An 18341-nucleotide genomic window follows, 5' to 3' on the forward strand; every position below is an offset into this window, starting at 1 on the left:
TTAAACTGATGCTCCAGGGATCAAGAATATTCCAACATACAAATAAGATTTCCTTAGATTACCACGTCCTCGTTTTCTTTTCTTGCATCCTCCCGTTGCATCTATGGGGTGAAGCTGAGGCACGAGGAAAGAGATGCATAAATAAGAAAAGAAAAGCACCCCGTCTCGTGTTCTGTACAAACATACCGCGCTATCTTTAAAGAATGATGATGTGACTGTATGTCAGGTGACCTGTAAATGCTGAAAAATAAATATTTCTTTTCCGAATTGCCTGAAAACCACCTCATGCGAGCGTAAAAACTTTTTTTGCGATATTTGTGAGGTTTTGCGAAATTCACGTTTCCATTGAGCGTAATTTCAATTCGCAATTACAATTTGCGCAATTTGAAGGGTAACGAAAACGCAGCTAGTGTCCGACTCCGGTTTGAACAGTGTAAGGCTGAACACCGTTACTGACAATCCTCATTTTGGCTGTGTGAGATTCTCCATCTTTGTTGTTGTTGAGTAACCAAAGCGAGAGCTGTTAAAGCTCCGCCCTCTTCTGGAAAGTGGGCCAGAAGCAGCAGCTCATTTGCATTTAAAGTGACACACACAAAATCGGCATGTTTTTGCTCACACCCAAATAGGAGCAAATTTGACAAGCTATAATAAATGATCTGTGGGGTATTTTGAGCTGAAACTTCACAGAAACATTCTGGGGACACCAGAGACTTATTTTACATCTTGTAAAGCGATAAGACAAAAAAAGATATTAATATGTTACAGTACTAAACAACTGATATGCCATACACACAGATCCATAGACACACTGTATTCAGCCACAAAACTACAGCTTTAATCTTTGTCTGAGATTGTGTTTTACACTTTAAGTGAAAAACTGTAAAGCAGTGTCAAGCTTCCTCGTTAATAATCCACAGCTAAACCTTCAGCTGACTAAACCCATGGCAGGGTGAAAAAAAAAAAATGCAGAAAAAAAGAGCCGTAGAGCTTGAAGGAAGAAAAAGGGAGAGCACATTAAAGTTTCATGACGGGTTTCTCTCCAGATACAGACCAGAGAAAGCGAATGGAGGGAAAATTCCAAAGTTGAGAGGAGAGAGAGGGGAAAGAAAAGGAGTGAGAAAGGTGTAAACTTTTCTCCCAAGATTCTTCCACCCCACACATTCGAACACACATCTCACACAGCCCACGCAGCTGTCACATCACCATTGGGCTAATCTATTATTCATTATGTGGACAGGACAGAACAAGACGGGGAACTACCAAACCTTCCTGACCTGAGAAAGTATATTATCTACTTCAACCCGCTTCTCTGCTCATAATGACTGCCAAACAGAAAAAGTACACTGAGAAACAATACAACAACAGATTCATACTTAAAATTCAGCCTCAGCTATGCGCAAATTGTTCTAATAAACTCACAGAAAACACATGTGAATCCTCGCACAAGCAAACTTCTTCTCAAATTGGACTGGACTACTGCTGCAATCCGCACAGACAGAACTTACTAAAACTATTGATTTATTCTTCACCCTGCCACTACAGCAGATTTCAGTCATGTCTATGACCTCCAGAAAGGCTGTAGTATCACTTGTGATTACTGGGAATTTGTTTCAAATCTTTTCTTTTATCCAGTTCTTGAAATGATCCTCAAGCGTGTTCTCTGGCCGGTGTATGCCCGAAGGATACATGGGGAAGATACATACACGGTTTCACCGTTGTTCCGCAGGCAAATACAAATAATTCAAGACCAATAAACACACAGAAATCAGTAAATATACAGATTTGCTTAAAATCACACAATTAAAACTGAGCTCCGACATGCTACGCATTCATACAAATAGCACTGCTAATTCATGAACAGCTGTACTTCCTAATGATTTCTTCTGTTGGTTTAAGTTAACTTGTTGGGCAGATGAGATAATGCTGAAATCATTATTTAAAATTAATGAATAGATTAACATTTTTTGTCATCTAGTCAAATGACAAAAAAAGCTCTCTTCACATATATTTAAAGATATATGATTTAAAAAAGGTACCGAATGGCCATTAACAGTTTAGTATGGGTCACAATAGTGGTCAATCTGTGATGACTGTAACATCAATATAATTATTAAGGATATCAACCTTAATGTTTTTTTTTTAATACTTTAAATTCACTAGGATGCATTCAATTGACCAAAAGTGACAGTAAAGACATTTATAATGTTATGTAATGTAAATTTCTATTTTAAATAAATGCTGTTCTTTTGAATTTTTCAAATGTATCACAGTTTCCCTAAAAATATCAAGCAACACAACTGTTTTTAACATTGATAATGTTTCTTGAACATATTAGAATGATTTCTGAAGGATCATGTGACACGGAAGACTGCATGCTGTAATGATGCTGAAAATGCAGCTTTGCATCACAGGAATAAATTTAATTTTTAAAAAATTAAAATAAAAATAAAAATATTTTAACTTGTAGTAGTATTTCACAATATTACTGTTTTTCCTGTATTGAGCTTAAGAGACTTTTTGACTTGTCCAAAAAAAAAAAAAAAAAAATCAATCAATTTTATCAACCTCAAACTTTTTAACAGTAGTGTGTCAATTAATAAATCAAATTAAATCACATATATGAATTTTTTGCCTATAAATGAAGATAAAGAAACCAGTTTATTTCCATATCAGTGAATGTAAGTCTTTCTCTCACCTACAGTCTACAGTAATCCATTTTGCAATGTTTTTTGTCTATTTAAACACAAAAGACAGACATCTTCAATTGCTGAGACACATCACTGTTTTTTTTCCCCGTGTCTTGCACCATGAGAGCCATTTTATTACAGAGTTCCAGCAGTGCTAAAACTCACAGTATAGTAACAACCCTAAACGCTCAAAATAATTAATTGGTTTGAGTATGACAAACTTAAATTAAACAAATTAGTTCAGTCACATTAAGAATTTAGCACTTTCTTTTTCTTTCAAGTTCACAGAACTGATATGTTTTAAGTACACTAAACTGTTACATTATTTTGAGTTTTATGAACTTATTTCTTTTAATTTAGATGAACTTAAGTTTAACTGAAACTATTTCTATTTCCCAGCATGCTTTGCCCATGGCACTCGAAAGGGAGAGTAAATGCTAAAATTACGTGTTATATAATAGTTTTTTTGTTGTTGTTATGCTAATTTAGAAGAGTTTCTGTTAATGTGGGTTTTTGGAGAGTTACCATCATGGTGACGAGTGGTGCATGCGGCTTGGTTTGAGAGCAAGTAAATGCTTCATATTGCTGCACTCATTCAGCAAGTGCTATACCATGCTATTATTAACATGTTAGCAAATTAAGAAGTTAGCATTTTCTAAATTAGTAAAATGTTCACATTGAGGATACATGAAAATTTTCAGTTAAATGTATGAATTAGTGTACTCAAACATTTCAAGTTCAGGACAATTAAAATGTATGAGTACAAAGTAAAAATCTTGCTTAAACTTTGAATTTCTTAACTTAAAAATTGAGGCAACTGATTGCCTCAATTTTTTAAAGTTTTGCCAACTTATTCGGGTTTACAGTGTAGGACACATAACACCGGTTTACCAAGCTACTGTGTAAATCTCTGTTGCAGGTTTATATAAATGATAACTAGACTTTGGATCCATGTTATCCACTAAATAAATAAACCATCTTTTATGTACTTCCACACCTCCTCCGAGTTGCTTTTATGCTGTATTGCCATTCGCCTTGAGGTCTAAGGTGATGCTCCATTATTGAAGATCCCAAACTGGCTAAAATATTAAGGCTGACAAGTCTTGAAGAGCTCAGACAAAAAGAGAGGAAACAGAGTTCGCAAACATCAGAGTGTTGAAGTGAAAGAGAAAAATATATAACTGACAAGAAGGCCATGAGACTAGGTTAGAGTTAAGAGCATCACCATATGAGGAAGTCAATGTGATACTGTGTGTGTGTGCATGAGTGTGTGTTTGCACACACTTTAAAGTATTGTGAGGTAAAAAGTAAATCATATCTCTGAGGATTGTTGCTGGATAAAGGAAGCATGTGCGCAGCGAGTTCTCTCAGATATACAGGAGCAAAGATACAGAGATGAGAAAAAGAACCACGTTATAAATATTTATACAGAGACAAACGCGAGAACAAACACGCGTACTTCCTTTTTGGCACAGGGACGGCGTTCCAGAAAGAAAAAGAGAGGCAGGACAGCAGAGAATCAATAGCAGAAAAGAAGATGAGACACACGAGCGGCGGTCTTAATCTGACTGGTGTCTCCAGCACCCCGCTGACTAACCTCCATCCTTCCATCCAGATCTCCTGCTTTCTATTCACTGAATCAATACCAGTCATCTCTCTTATTCGGTTTCTTACTGCGCCTTCATCACATTTTTGGACATGCACGTGTGTACAATAAGTTATAAATAAATAAATAAATAAATGCAAAACATCATGACTACGGCCTCTACCTGCCACTTATGGTCTATAAACATCTTAGAACTTCATGTTCTCCTTGTGATAAAAAGGCATTTAAATTTGCTTTCAAATTCACTAAAATATTCTGAAATTATTTTATCAAAGATTGGTTCTTCAAAAATTGATTTCTATTATTTTTAGTGCTTTCAAACGATTAATCGTTATTAATTGCATCCAAAATAAAAGTTAGTGTTTACATAATATACGTTTGTGTACTGTGTATTTTTATTGTGTATATATATATATATATATATATATATATATATATATATATATATATATATATATATATATATATATATATATATATAAAAATACACAGACATATGCATTTATGTATTTAACAAAAAAATAAAAATGTATAAAAATATTTATATTTACATATAATATAAATTCTATATAAATACAATAGGGGTGTACGTACGGTTCGGTACGTACCTTTTGAAGTCAGCAGGGTGAGAAAACAAAACAATTTTTTCTCTTTTTTTTTTTTTTATTAAACAATTGTTTTACTGAACCTCTGTTTTTAAATTTATTCAATTATAATTACAATTTTCTTAAGGATTAAAAAAATCTATCTCTGCTAAATAATGCTGTAAACTATTAGGAAGCCCTTACTTGCACATTACTATAATTGCTATTTATTTTTAGATATAATCATCAACACTCAAATAATAATAAAAAGTGTATGCTTTGTAAACATGTAAATTACACATAAGGCAGTTTTTGCATTAACTGTTTCTGTTTCTCCAATTCGTTGTTGAAATATAATCATTTACACAGTGGCTAAAAACTTGTTTTTATGACGGATTTATTTAGGCCTTACATTAACTAACAGGTTAAGTAAAATATAATTAATATATAGGCTAATATAGTGCATATATTTAGTGAAACAGTTCATTTCTCTAGCGAACTAACAAGCTGTTGACACTGAATGGCTTTTCTGAGGTAAATGTACTACGTGACATACAGTATTCGTTTACAAATGCCATTAATTGTTTAATTGTTTTACTGACATATTTCCACGGTTGAAAAACTGATTAAGCGATTAAATAAGATATGATACGTTTCAGTAAGTTGTACTATATCTTTCAACATACCTTCACGTTCATTCTGTGACATTAGTAGTGAAGAGGAAGGGATGATCGCGTTCGCTCGCGCTGCCGTTTGAACTGAGGCGCCTATACAGTGATCTGTCACGCCATATCAAAAAGCATCAAAACGGCATTTATTGTTTGAATTTCATGTTAAAATGGACAGAATTTGAAAGATGGCACTTTGTTTCTTAGCGAAAGTAACAAAACACAGAGCTTATTGTGATTATTGGTGGTTAATGCTGGTTAAAATAGGTTAGGTTAAAAAGTATTACTGTGCACACCCCCTTTATTGTAGTGTGGATCGCCTGTGACTGACTGTATTCGTCGCCTAACTGCATGACCCGAACCGTGATGTCTGTACCGTGACGGTTCAGGATGAACACAAGTACCGTTACACCCCTAAAATATAAATATATACATAAAATATAAATATATACATATATTTATATATACATAATAAAAATACAGAGTACACACACATATATCATGTAAATACCAACTTTTATTTTGGATGTGATTAATCACCTGACAGCTCTATTTATTTTGAAAGAGCTCTGTGTTTTATTGCCTATAGAAATATTAATAATAAAATTATAAAAATCTATCTGTATAAAATTAAAATTTAACATTTAATTTATAAACTATACATGAAATTAAAAATATATATAAAAAAACAAAATTAAATTAAATGTTTATATGACGTCACCAAAATCTTGAATGGTGATAAATTAAACATTTTAATGTTCAATGCTCAATACTGGTGGGAATGGGTCAGGTCAAGTTTATATTTGAACTCAGAGTTTATGAACCAGGCTTAAGTAAATGCATCTAGCTGACTTATTTCCAATAAGCCTATTTGGAATGGTACTTTATGTTTTCATAGTACATGAACTCCTTTTTCAAAAGATCTAGGCTTTTGTAGAATTTGAACATGCATCATTAACAAAGCTACACACATATCCCACATATCTTGCATGTTCATTATTTAAGATTTTGGATAATCTGATTATGCTTTTTTGCTAAGAGTAAGACTGCAGTTTTATTATTTATTTATCATTTAAATCCACAAAATCAGTGCAGAAAATATGTAGACTTAATCATATGACAATATTAGTTATGCAGTGATCCATAGAAGTATTGTGTAAATGTTTTGATCTGATTTTGAGTCAAACAGCTGGCAAAAGTTTAAGGAAGCGAACAAAAAAAATAAAAAATAAATAAACTCACCGAGCCAGTCATTAAACTTTTTGACTTCGCTGGGCAGGCCGAGCTCTGTGAAGTCTCCAGCGTGCAGTAAGACGTCACCGTACGGCATCTGAATAGTGTCAGTGCGCGAGTGTGTGTCGGAGATACAGACAAACCGCGTGTAGCCCGGGGGCTTGGGGGTGTCATGGGGTAATGGATCTACCCTGTGGAAAGACAGAGGGAGAAGGAGAGAGAGAGAGAGAGGTGTGGGAATACATAAGGTTATATATCGTTCTCCCACAGCTTAAACAGTAGCATTGGCAGAAACGGGTCTCTGAGGGACATGGCAGAGTTTTGAATAAGAATGGCCCACTTTAGAGCATCTCCTACTGGGTCGACCACACAGACTCTACCAACAACACACACACACACACAGGTACACACTCACAGACATTCATACACATTTGCAAATATATAGCTGTGACCTGTTTTTCTTTGTAAATAGACATGTTTTTAAAAAAAGCAAAACAATGAAATATGGCCCATCAGAAAACAAACAGACAAAAAAAAACTCACAGATAAAAGCATGTGCAAAATCACATATTTTCAAAAGCAACTAGTTGTTTCCCTCAAAAATTAGTCAGCTAATCTCTTTGAAGGAAGCCCTGAATAATTCATATTCTCAAAATTCACATGAACCCAACTGGAGGCATTTCATGGGAAACAATTGGTATCTTTAAAATGCAATGCTCATGGCGTAAGCTGCTTAAAAAACAGCATGAATTTTGATGCTACAGCCAAACGTGTCCATCTAAATACGTATGGCTGTAGCAGTGGTGTTTTAAAGGTGATGAAAGCCCCCTTTTTTTTAAAGCAAAGCATACTGTCATGCAAATTAAAGTGCTGCAATTAAAAATCGAATTCGTTTGTAGGACAACTAGTCAACCATAGTGACCTATAGCAAATGTGCACATGCGAGTTTCTTACATGTGGACGTGGGGCGGCTGGAAGCGACCCTGGTTGATGTTGTAGAAGGTGAAGGCTTGAGTCGGGTTGGCGCTGTATTCGTCCACCTCCACCACTCCTCTTCCTCCTCTCTGAGACTGTTGCTGCTGTCGTCGGGCTGCCATGATTTCCGAAAGTGTGAAAGCCATGGCAACACACACACACACTATCTCTTTCTCTCTTACACACACGCGCTCGTCCGGTGGTGTTCGCTCAAAGGGATTCCACTTCAGCAGGGATCAGATGGTCTTGTGCAAGTCTTTGGGACGTCCAGGACCGTATTCAGTGGCTCCGCTACTGGGATAGAGAGCCTGCATGCTTCCCCTCAATCACAATACACCAGCAGCCACAATACACCTGAGGAAAAGAGGTGCGAGATACAAGATAAAGGGAGATGTGAGCGGTGACAGCGGCATATTATCAAAACCCACAATCAGACATGCGGTTGGCTGTGGTATGTCCCACTCTCCAGTGTGTTAGTGCCGAGATCTTACACAAAGCCATGGTAACCATTCTGTCACGATTTCTATGTCTAACAATAGAGTTCCCTGCACTTTCAAGACAGCAGAAAAAAAAGATGCGATGCAACAGAGACAATTGTTTGGGAAGAAAGAGGACACAAAAGCCCTCTGAAAGAAAGGGGAGCTAAAATGTTATTTTGAACTGAAATAACAAGTAGGGAAAAAGCTGAAAGCTTTCTACTCCATTCCTTGAGAAATACACAAGTGCTCAAACCATGTAGAAAAAGAACATTTTCGTCTGAAAAGAATAACGATAACAATTCATAAAAGATGGATGATGACTAAGCAAACAAAGTAAAACTATGTGAGACAAAAGCTTTGAATTACAGTGCAGTAGATGGTTGGATGAAAATGATTAAAACAAAATTAAACAAAAATATCATATATTACTCTTACAAAACAAATGTAATGTGGTGGTACCATAGTAAAGTGATAGAATTAGATATATACTATAGATAGAATACCATGGTATTACAATGATACATGTCAAAAAACATGGTATTAACATGGTATCATGTCCACAAATTAATACACACGTACTTGTTGGCACTTTTATTGTTTGTGTAACATGATTCACAAAAAGAGCCAAAACGAACTACCATTTTAATTGGCTTAATTGCATGATAGTGACTTTAATTTTACATGATGCCCTTTGCAAGATAAACATGATACGGTTTTTGTTTAGATAGCAAAGACTAAAACCAACACATAATATCAATGCCAAAAATCAATCAGTCATGTTTAACAAGCATTCAAGAATTGACTGTATCTATGGTAACTGTCTCTGCTTTCCAAACAGACAAGCATCATTAATAACAGCGCACTCTTATACATAATCATGCATATTCAAAATATATGCAGTGCTGATTTACATACCAGAAATATACTTACCCTATTCAAACACAAGAGTCTAACGCCAATGCGTTTTCGGAGTCGTGCAGTAATACCTAATACATAACCGGTAAGAGCGTGAAAACGCAGCGGCTCCTGTTTGCAGAGGCTCGCGCTGGTTTGTTTGAACTGGAGTCGCGTGGTGCCCCGGTGTGTGTGTGTCTCGCGCTTGGAGTCACTCCCCCTCGCGCTGCTCTGGATCTTTCTCCCCTCCTCTTGCGAAAGCTACTATGGTAAGAGCTAATCATGTAACTTCATTAATAATCTTAAACCAACCGCTAAAAGAACAGTTTTTGTTGTTGATGAAGTGTATTTACAAAAAAATAACGCCCCATGATTGGCGCCATTCGCGAGGAACTTCAATTCGATAATATTTGATATTCCTTTCAACATCATAACGCAAATCCATGTTACCAATTTGCTGTTAGGCACTTTTGTATGCACTTAAAATTATTTTTGGATGTTTTATATATATTTTAAAAAGCGCTTTTCTTCAGCTTTACCAACGTCTCCCTTTCAACCAATCCGTTAGGAGTCTAAAAAGGTAAACGTCACGTACTTCATTAATATTCATGAGACAATCCTTTCCCGTAGTATGATTTGTTAAAGGGTTAGTTCACCCAAAAATGAAAATTATGTCATTTATTACTTACCCTCATGCCGTTCCACACCCGTAAGACCTTCGTTAATCTTCAGAACGCAAATTAAGATATTTTAGTTGAAATCCGATGAGGCCTCCATATCCAGCAATGACATTTCCTCTCTCAAGATCCATTAATGTACTAAAAACATATTTAAATCGGTTCATGTGAGTACAGTGGTTCAATATTAATGTTATAAAGCGACGAGAATATTTTTGGTGCGCCAAAAAACAAAAACAAAATAACGACTTATTTAGTGATGACCGATTTCAAAACACTGCTTCAGGAAGCATAAATGAATCAGTGTATCAAATCAGCTGTTCGGAGCGCCAAAGTCACGTGATTTCAGCCGTTGGCAGTTTGACACCGACACATTGATTAATTTGTGCTCCGAATCTTCCTGAAGCAGTGTTTTGAAATCGGCCATCACTAAATAAGTTGTTATTTAATTTTTTTGGCGCTCCAAAAATATTCTCGTCGCCTTATAATATTAATATTGAACCACTGTACTCACATGAACCGATTTAAATATGTTTTTAGTACCTTTATAAATCTTGAGAGAGAGGAAGTGTCATTGCTCCCTCATGGAGCCATCGGATTTCAACTAAAATATCTTAATTTGTGTTCTGAAGATTAACGAAGGTCTTACGGGTGTGGAACGGCATGAGGGTAAGTAATAAATGACAGAATTTTCATTTTTGGCTGAACTAACCCTTTCGTCCGTCAAGTCAGTTATTTTAGTCAGGATGGCTTAATTTTTTAGTATATATCTGCAAATGCTATCTATGCTGTCTAATCAAATGTGGTATTTTTGTTTGACCTTGATCTGCATGTTATTTTTTTAAAGTAGTAGTGGCTTTTAAAACCACTAAACGTCTAGATCTGTGTGGTAGTTAATCATTGAATTCAGAAAACAGCCTTTTAAGTTTTCATATGAGTTCAGCTATTTTGAAAAAGCAAAAAAATGTCATTGGAAATAATTATTTAAGAAATCTTGGTGCACACTGCCCCTTTGTGGGGAGAAAACAGCATGATATTTGATGATATTAATATGACCACAAGCGGGCGACAAATAATTCAAAATGGCGTTCGGTGACATTTTTCTAATTTTGCTGCATGAGAAGAATACATTTTCCTCTGAACTTTAACTTTAAAAGAAAGATTTAACTAATAGGCTACATAAATAATGAGAATAAGCCCCAAATGTTTCAAATGAAATGCAACAGCACAACAAACAGCGTGAGATTTGAATGATTTATTAATAAAGTGAGGTCTTAACAATAGTTCCCATTCTCTTCTACACACCTTCTGGGGTTGATTTCACACTGCTATATTGTTCATTCTTCTGTAATGTTGTCATTCACCATGGTGGGAAGCATACTATTCAACAGAGCCTTCCAAAACAGTCCTGTAGGCCTACATGTTAGACTGTGACCTTCCCCAAGCACGGCTCCTTCTACCGTAAATATTAACTTTAAAAAAACAAAACAACACTAACATTTGTACATCATTTACACATCTGTATTCATAAAGCTTACAAATCACACCAGCAGCAGTCTGAGTCACTCTCTCCATCTGAGGGGCAAAGTACTTAAATCTGTGTGTGAAGCCATCAAGGTGTGTGTGTATTAGTTGCTTTTGCTCTTCTTTGCTAATGGCATCAGTTCCTCAATCAGTCACTTTGCTTTAGTATAAGACAACAAAAATGATTAACGCACACACTCACACACACACACAAAAAGATCAACGACAATCTGCGGTTATCTCACAAATCATAAATTACTGTGCTAGCATAACAATATGTATTAGGTACTGCATTTGAGTGTGCATGCATGAATGTATGATTATTTATGCTCAATGCATGAGTGAATGTGCTTCCCTGTCCATATGAGGATATTACATATACAAGCATTAATAAGTGCTCATATAACAAAGCAGCTTTAGAATGATCACTCCGCCCTTCCCTCCCAAACTGGAATATATGCAAAACAACGCAGAATACTGTAAAATGGCAGCTAATATTATCTGTATTTCTGTGACTTTATGGCTCATATAGATGTGATTTGATTTAATTGTGATGGGTATTTTTCCATCTTTTATCTCACTCTTGCACATGCAGTCCATAGACTTGCAAAAAACACTAAAATGGACACAGGATATTAAATAAAACTGTACCAGAACTACATATAGACACTCACAAAGTCCTACTAATATAATTTTTGTCTTACTAAAAGGTCATTTAGCTGATTTGTGAGGGGAAATGATCTGATTTCTGGATTTTTTTTTTTTTTTCAGCCAATCAACATTCACATACTTTAGGTGTCATCAGTTCAACAAACATCCTCTAATCTTCATCCACAGTTCAATAACAAGAGCAAAATATGCGCCTTTGTGCACAGCACAAAGGTTATATGTAATTACTATGTAATAGATACGATATAACTATGTAATACACCATAATAATCCAAAATGGAGTTCTTTGTTGTTCTGAATAAACTCTTCACCATTTCCATGAGTTATGACATCCAGCTCAAAAAAAAGAAGAAAAAAAAAAAGAAAGAAATCACCATATTTACAATTTCTCCAAATGTTCTAAAAAACTAAACTGCAGGTTAATAACAAACTCATTGCATCATGTAATCTTATAGAAATGAATCTTATACTTGTCAAGCAGGTACAAACCCAATAAAACCAGGTAGCTTAATACTTTTCTGATATTAAACTGAGATTATTATGAAATGTGTTTTGTTTTCAGGAGAGGGAGAGGTGAGAATATCTTTCTGTATCCCTGTAGAGGGGCAGTACGGACATTTCTTGTTCCTACAACCAAGGTAAAACATCTCTATACAACAAAAACATTAAGAAAAAAGTAACTTATATTTCCTTATTCTCTACAATATAAAATTCAAGTGCAATTGAAGCTCCAAATACTAGTTAAACAACATACACATAACTCTAACTCTCATACTGACAGGTAGTCTTTGTCTTTCATCTTGTTTTTGTTTTTTTTCTTTCTTTCATTTGTCTGGCTTTGTCTTTTATTTTGTGGTCAGAACAGAAAGAGATTCCTTTCTCATTAAGTTTGAAAAGAAACTTTAAGTGCACTAGGATATTAAAACCCCTTGTGCACATTTAGGGGCATGAAAATAACCTTTTCAAAATAAGAATATATATCTGTGTGTGTCTGTATGTGTCCTTATACGCCATAAGCTTGCACATAATTTTTGTACACGCACACACACACACACATACGCACACGCATATATATATATACATACATACATTTACAAATATATACTATAGATATCAAACATCCAAAGAGGGCTTTTGCAAAATCAAGCACATAAATATTAGCAAACAAAAAACAAACAAAGACAAAAAAGGGACAAATGGACAAATCTCAGACAGGAAGAAGGCCAAACGTCTTTATCTTCTTGCAGTAGTTAGGCCTTCTGGGAGCTAGTGGAGAAAAGACAGGAAGAGAGATGGGGATAGAGCCGGGGTCGTGGAACAAATGTTCGGGTTTCTATTTATACGGCCGTAGAAACCTGGTGACTTTGGAGCGTAGTAGTTTGATAAAGGAACGTGGGAACATCTCCTTTGATTCCTGCACGGTGTATTTAAAGTAGTTATGAGGGTGGGCCAGCACATCAAACAGAGCTTTAATCAGCTTCTTATCCTGAAAACAGAGAAACAGAGCATTAAAAGAGGTATATAAAGTTACGTCTGACTACAGTTACTTACTATAGTGAAAATAAACGCTCACTTTTAATATCTCTTGGTGGTTTTCTGAGGCGTAAAGTCGACCATCTCGAACAATATCCTCTATAAGTTGCTGGTAGTCTTCTATAATGACAAAAACCACACACAAACAAATTGATATTAGCATATTATTTATGTATATAAATAACTTTTTGAAGAATGTTTTTTGTATTTATTTTGTGTAGTGACTGTCTTGTCTTTATATACAGGATATATTTATATATATACAGGGCTGGGTAGGTTACTTTTAAAAAGTATTTCACTACAGATGACAAAATACATGCTTTAAAAAGTCATTTGTAACGTATTTTGTTAGATTATCCGAATTTTGTAACTTAATCTAAATACTTTAAAATACTTTGGAATACTAATAAGTATGTAGGCTAACACAAAAACAAGGTAATTGAGTTTTTATCTGACAATTCTGACTTTTTTTTTCTCAGAATTGGTTATATAATGTTGCAATTGTGAGTTATAAAGTCTCAATTTTCCAGAAAAAAAGTCAGAATTGCGAGAAATATACCAGAATTGTGAGATATAAACTCGCAATTGTGAGAAAAAAAGTCTGAATTTCAAGTTTTTGTCATGCAATTCTGACTTTATGACTTGCAATTGTGAGTTTAGAGTACATCTTCCAATTCTGTCTTTATAAAACGCAATTGTGAGTTTAAATCTCGCAATTCTGAGAAAAAAGTCAGAATTGTGAGATGCAAACTTAAAATTGTGAAGTAAAAAGGCAGAATTGTGAGATAAAAAGTCACAATTACCTTTTTTTACAATTACAAGGGACTCACAAACGACTATCGCAAAACATGAAATCATTCAGGTAATTACAGACCATTAAGATTCAAGGATGTGTCAATTTTTGAGTGGGGCAATTTTTATAAATTCAGTTATTTTGTCTTGTGGAGTGTATGTAAACATCTGTTATGTGAAATAAGCATATTCAGGACAGTATTAAATAAAAATAACATGCAATTTTTATGATCCCTCTTATTTTGTTAAAATTATTAAAATGTTCTATATATTCTGCAAGCGGTATGAAACTTATGAGCAGAACTGTAGCCTAGCTTAGGATGCTTTTGCTGTGTCAGTCAGAGAATCACCAATTGCTGTTTACATTTAATTGCCTGTCACAGTTTATATTAATGTTTAAATGAAATAAATGGTATTAAAATTCAAAGTAATCACTTTGGTAATCTAAAATACTTTTCGGATTTAACTGTAATTTGATTACCACCCATTTAAAATGTAACTGTAATGAAATACAGTTACTCAAATTTTGTATTTTAAATACATAACTAAATTACATGTATTTCGTTACTCCCCAACCCTGTATATATATCACCAGACTCTATTTTCATGAATTTTAATTATTCCAGTTTTCAGTTATCCTTCAAATCATTCTAATATGCTGAAATTCTAATCAAGAAACATTTCTTATTATTATCAATGTTGAAAATGGTTGTGCTGCTTAATATCTTTGTGGAAATCATGATACTTTTTTTAGGATTCTTTCATGAATAGAAAGTTTCTATTCACTTTTGATTGATTCTGCATCCTTGCAGAATAAATCTATTCAATTCTTAAAAAAAAAAAAAAATGGACCTCAAATCTAGTGCATGTGAATGTGCCTACATGTGGTTGTGTTTGGACTGTATCTTAAACTTACCATCATAGGTGACATAAGGAACCTGAAATCCCTTTCCACTGTTTCCCTCATTAGATTTGAATTGGATCCACAGTTTGCGTGAACGGGAAGTGAAGGCGATTGGTCGCTCATAGGTTTGGCATGTCTCATAAGTTGTAATGGAAGTGGGCAGGGCTAAAAATAGAGGGGAGGAGCTCAATAACTTGCATTCCTGCTTACAACGATTAATTAGCATCCAAAACGACAGGTATACCATACCACTCTTCCTCATGACAAGAACATCCCCACACTCATCCTCAATGGGCAGGAAGATCTCTGGTACAACAATAAGGATGCGCCTCTTGTTCGGAGGGTTAATGGTCCAAACACAGTCCACATTAGATGGATAATCACCGGGATAGTTGGGAGATTCGATGTAGCCCATGAAATCTCCCAGCTCGCCACCACATAGTTGATCTGCAAGGGAAAAGAACAGACAGACCCATGAATTCACTGCTGATCATGGGATCTGTGAATGGATTTGCATATATCTGCCTTACTTTTGCAGTGAGATACATTGTTGGCTCCGTCAAAATCTGTAGTGGTGTTTCCAGGGCAGGTGATGCAGTAGTTCTGTCCGGACTCGGACTGGTAAGTTCCAGCCGGACAACGAATGCACCGGTGCGTGGTGGCATTATAATGATGCCCAAGAGCACAGTGAACTAGAAATATGGAGTAGAGAAAATACAATGTAAATATTGTCATAAGAAATGTGCTTATTCTGCAGTGTTTCCATCATACCTTTGGCTTCACAGTCTCTGAAGGACGTGCTGCCCGTGTGTTTAGTCATGAGTCCTCCTCCGCAGGGGAAGCACAGCACACGACCCGGCTCAGGCTGGAAGGTGCCCAGCGGGCACGGCTGGCACGGACGGAAACCATCAGCAGAGAACTGACCGGCAGGGCACTGGCCTACAACCAGAGAAAGACATTTTGAGCATTTAACAAATAAAAGAAGAACTTATTTTGATTATGCACTACCATTCAAGTTGAAGTTTGAGATTGGTAAGACTTTTTTTTTTTTTAATGTTTTTGAAACAGTTCTCTTATGCTCACCAAGGCTTCATTTATTTGATCAAACATACAGTAAAAATGTGAAATATTTTTAGTTTAAAATAACTCCTTTTTAATTTAATACATTTTAAAACATTAATTTATTCTTGTGATGCAAAGCTGAATTTTCAGCATCATTACTGCAGTCTTCTGTGTCACATGATCCTTCAGAAATCATTGTAATATGCTGAGCTGCTGCTCAAGAAACAATCTTTTATTATTATCAATGTTAAAATCAGTTGTGCTGATTAATTTTTCTGGAAATCAAGATTCTTTATTCTGTATGTGAAATAGATTTTAGAACATTATAAATGTCTTTACTGCCACATTTAATTAAATTTAATGCATTCATGCTGAATAAAAGTATTAATTTCTTTCAAAGAAAAACTATTTTGTACTTTTGTTATTGTAATTGTAAAAAAAAAAATCTTGATTTTTTTTTTATGAAAATGGGAGATAGTTCAACAAGAGGAAAACAAGGTAAATTTCAGTTTGGAATTTACAAAACTTGTCAAATTAGCTTTATAAGATTTAACGAGTTTAGAAAACAAGCTCTAGACTACTTTTATGGTGCTTTTTGTCATTATTGCCGCTTCATTGCCCCTGTTCCCATTCACTACCATTGCATTTAAATGCACAACCTGAACATTTAACTAAATAATAGATAAACAAAGAAGTGCCTCATGAAGTTCACCAGTTATGCATCATGTGATTATTTGAACTTTTTTATTCCACAAGGGGGAGCTAAAACCAAAGTGGACCCTAAGTCAATTGAACAAGCATTATGACTCTCTTTTGTAAACCATTTGTCCTTACATTTTACCATGAATATATGAGAATCACCTAATAAGGTGTTAGTATTGAGGTGAAGTTGTATGCTGTCAGTCAAATATTTTGAGCTGCTCAAATGGTTAAAGTGAGCTGCTACCAATTGATCCAGACTCTGCTTAGTCGTTCATAAGAAATCTCGCATTTGCATGATAATGAGCAATTCTGGGATTTTTTTGACCCTGAATTTCAAAACGTATTGATTCATTTGAAAAAGCGGTGGTCTTGCATTAATCAGCTCCAATAATCAATCGGTGAGTCATTACCATCACAAAGCTATTAATTGATTGAGTGTTTGATAATGTGTATCCACACACACCTCCGCACTCAGAGACGTTCTTGGCCCCTGCGATGCCCTGTCCCTCGGTGCTGGGGCAGGGCTCGCAGGACAGCTGTCCCTCCCTGTCCTGATAGGTTCCTGATGGACATATGATGCATTGTTCCTGTTCTCCGCTGTAGAACGTTCCCACACCGCAGCTGACTGGGAGACACCCAAACACACAGAAAAGCACCCAAACACACACATACAAGATTTAACACCAGATCAGAAAACAAAAGCGCGCTTGAACTCCGCCAACCTCCTTTCCCAAAATGCTCACCGCACTTCCCGTCAGTGAGGACCTGCCCTATACTGCAGGTCTCATCTCCCTCTGTCTGTCGCACAGCACGCTGGGCCACCTCGTACGCCGTGCCGGAGAACTGAATGTAGAACTGTTGCTTACTGATGGACTTCCTTAGTGTGCGCATGGCGTTCTGCAGCCTCTGTTTGGTCTTCTCACGCACACAGTCCACATTGCATGACTCTGACACATAAATTAAGACAAAAACCATCATATTTCCGCTCTAAATTCACAGATGGCATGACACGGGAACACAACAGTTAATGAGAGAGAACTACTATACACACACATGCAGGCAATGTTACCTGAGGCTTCCTCTTCTTTCATTTCCATCTCAAACTCTGCTGTGATGTGGGAGACTTCCTTTGATGGAGACTTCCGGCCACGACGGCGCTTTTTGGAAGAGTCGCACTTCAGATTCACAAACGTCACCTGACAGTCGTCTGTGCAAGGGAACTGACCAGCTGCTGGAAGAAAAGATAAAAGAGGAAGAGAAATGGAAAGGAATAAGGAAAAGGAGGATAGTAAATGAAACAGGAATAAGAAAGAGAGGATTAGGAAAAGGGCAGAGGAAAAACAGGTAAAAAG

General features: G+C 35.7%; 2 protein-coding genes and 1 long non-coding RNA gene across 8 annotated transcripts in view; 1 reads left to right on the top strand and 2 right to left on the bottom strand.

Annotated features, from left to right (window-relative positions):
• mpped1 (metallophosphoesterase domain containing 1) overlaps positions 1 to 9357 on the bottom strand; it is a 95167-nt gene extending 85810 nt beyond the window's left edge. For 2 of the 3 annotated variants that reach the window (XM_048157196.1, XM_048157195.1), the window contains exons 1-3: positions 9163 to 9357; positions 7733 to 8107; positions 6788 to 6969 (exon numbers count right to left, since the gene is read on the bottom strand). In XM_048157196.1, the coding sequence (XP_048013153.1) occupies positions 6788 to 6969; positions 7733 to 7899 (349 nt within the window). In that variant the 5' untranslated portion in view covers positions 7900 to 8107; positions 9163 to 9357. Of the gene's footprint in view, positions 1 to 6787; positions 6970 to 7732; positions 8108 to 9162 lie in introns of those variants that run through there. The other variant, XM_048157197.1, reaches the window with a different exon arrangement.
• On the top strand, positions 9267 to 16206 carry LOC125246263. Its single transcript, XR_007179807.1, has 3 exons — positions 9267 to 9395; positions 12559 to 12634; positions 15983 to 16206. It is a non-coding gene; the product is annotated as an uncharacterized LOC125246263 (long non-coding RNA).
• Positions 11044 to 18341, bottom strand: part of scube1 (signal peptide, CUB domain, EGF-like 1) — a 101546-nt gene continuing 94248 nt past the window's right edge. For 2 of the 4 annotated variants that reach the window (XM_048157190.1, XM_048157192.1), the window contains 9 exons: positions 18059 to 18220; positions 17733 to 17936; positions 17453 to 17614; positions 15997 to 16164; positions 15756 to 15917; positions 15475 to 15672; positions 15238 to 15390; positions 13570 to 13649; positions 11044 to 13482 (listed from right to left, as the gene is read on the bottom strand). In XM_048157190.1, coding sequence (XP_048013147.1) covers positions 13330 to 13482; positions 13570 to 13649; positions 15238 to 15390; positions 15475 to 15672; positions 15756 to 15917; positions 15997 to 16164; positions 17453 to 17614; positions 17733 to 17936; positions 18059 to 18220 — 1442 coding nt within the window. In that variant the 3' untranslated portion in view covers positions 11044 to 13329. The remainder of the gene's footprint in view (positions 13483 to 13569; positions 13650 to 15237; positions 15391 to 15474; positions 15673 to 15755; positions 15918 to 15996; positions 16165 to 17452; positions 17615 to 17732; positions 17937 to 18058; positions 18221 to 18341) is intronic. The other 2 variants (XM_048157191.1, XM_048157193.1) reach the window with 1 other exon arrangement.

This window comes from Megalobrama amblycephala, linkage group LG14 (assembly GCF_018812025.1).
Source record: "Megalobrama amblycephala isolate DHTTF-2021 linkage group LG14, ASM1881202v1, whole genome shotgun sequence".
NCBI lineage: Eukaryota > Metazoa > Chordata > Actinopteri > Cypriniformes > Xenocyprididae > Megalobrama > Megalobrama amblycephala.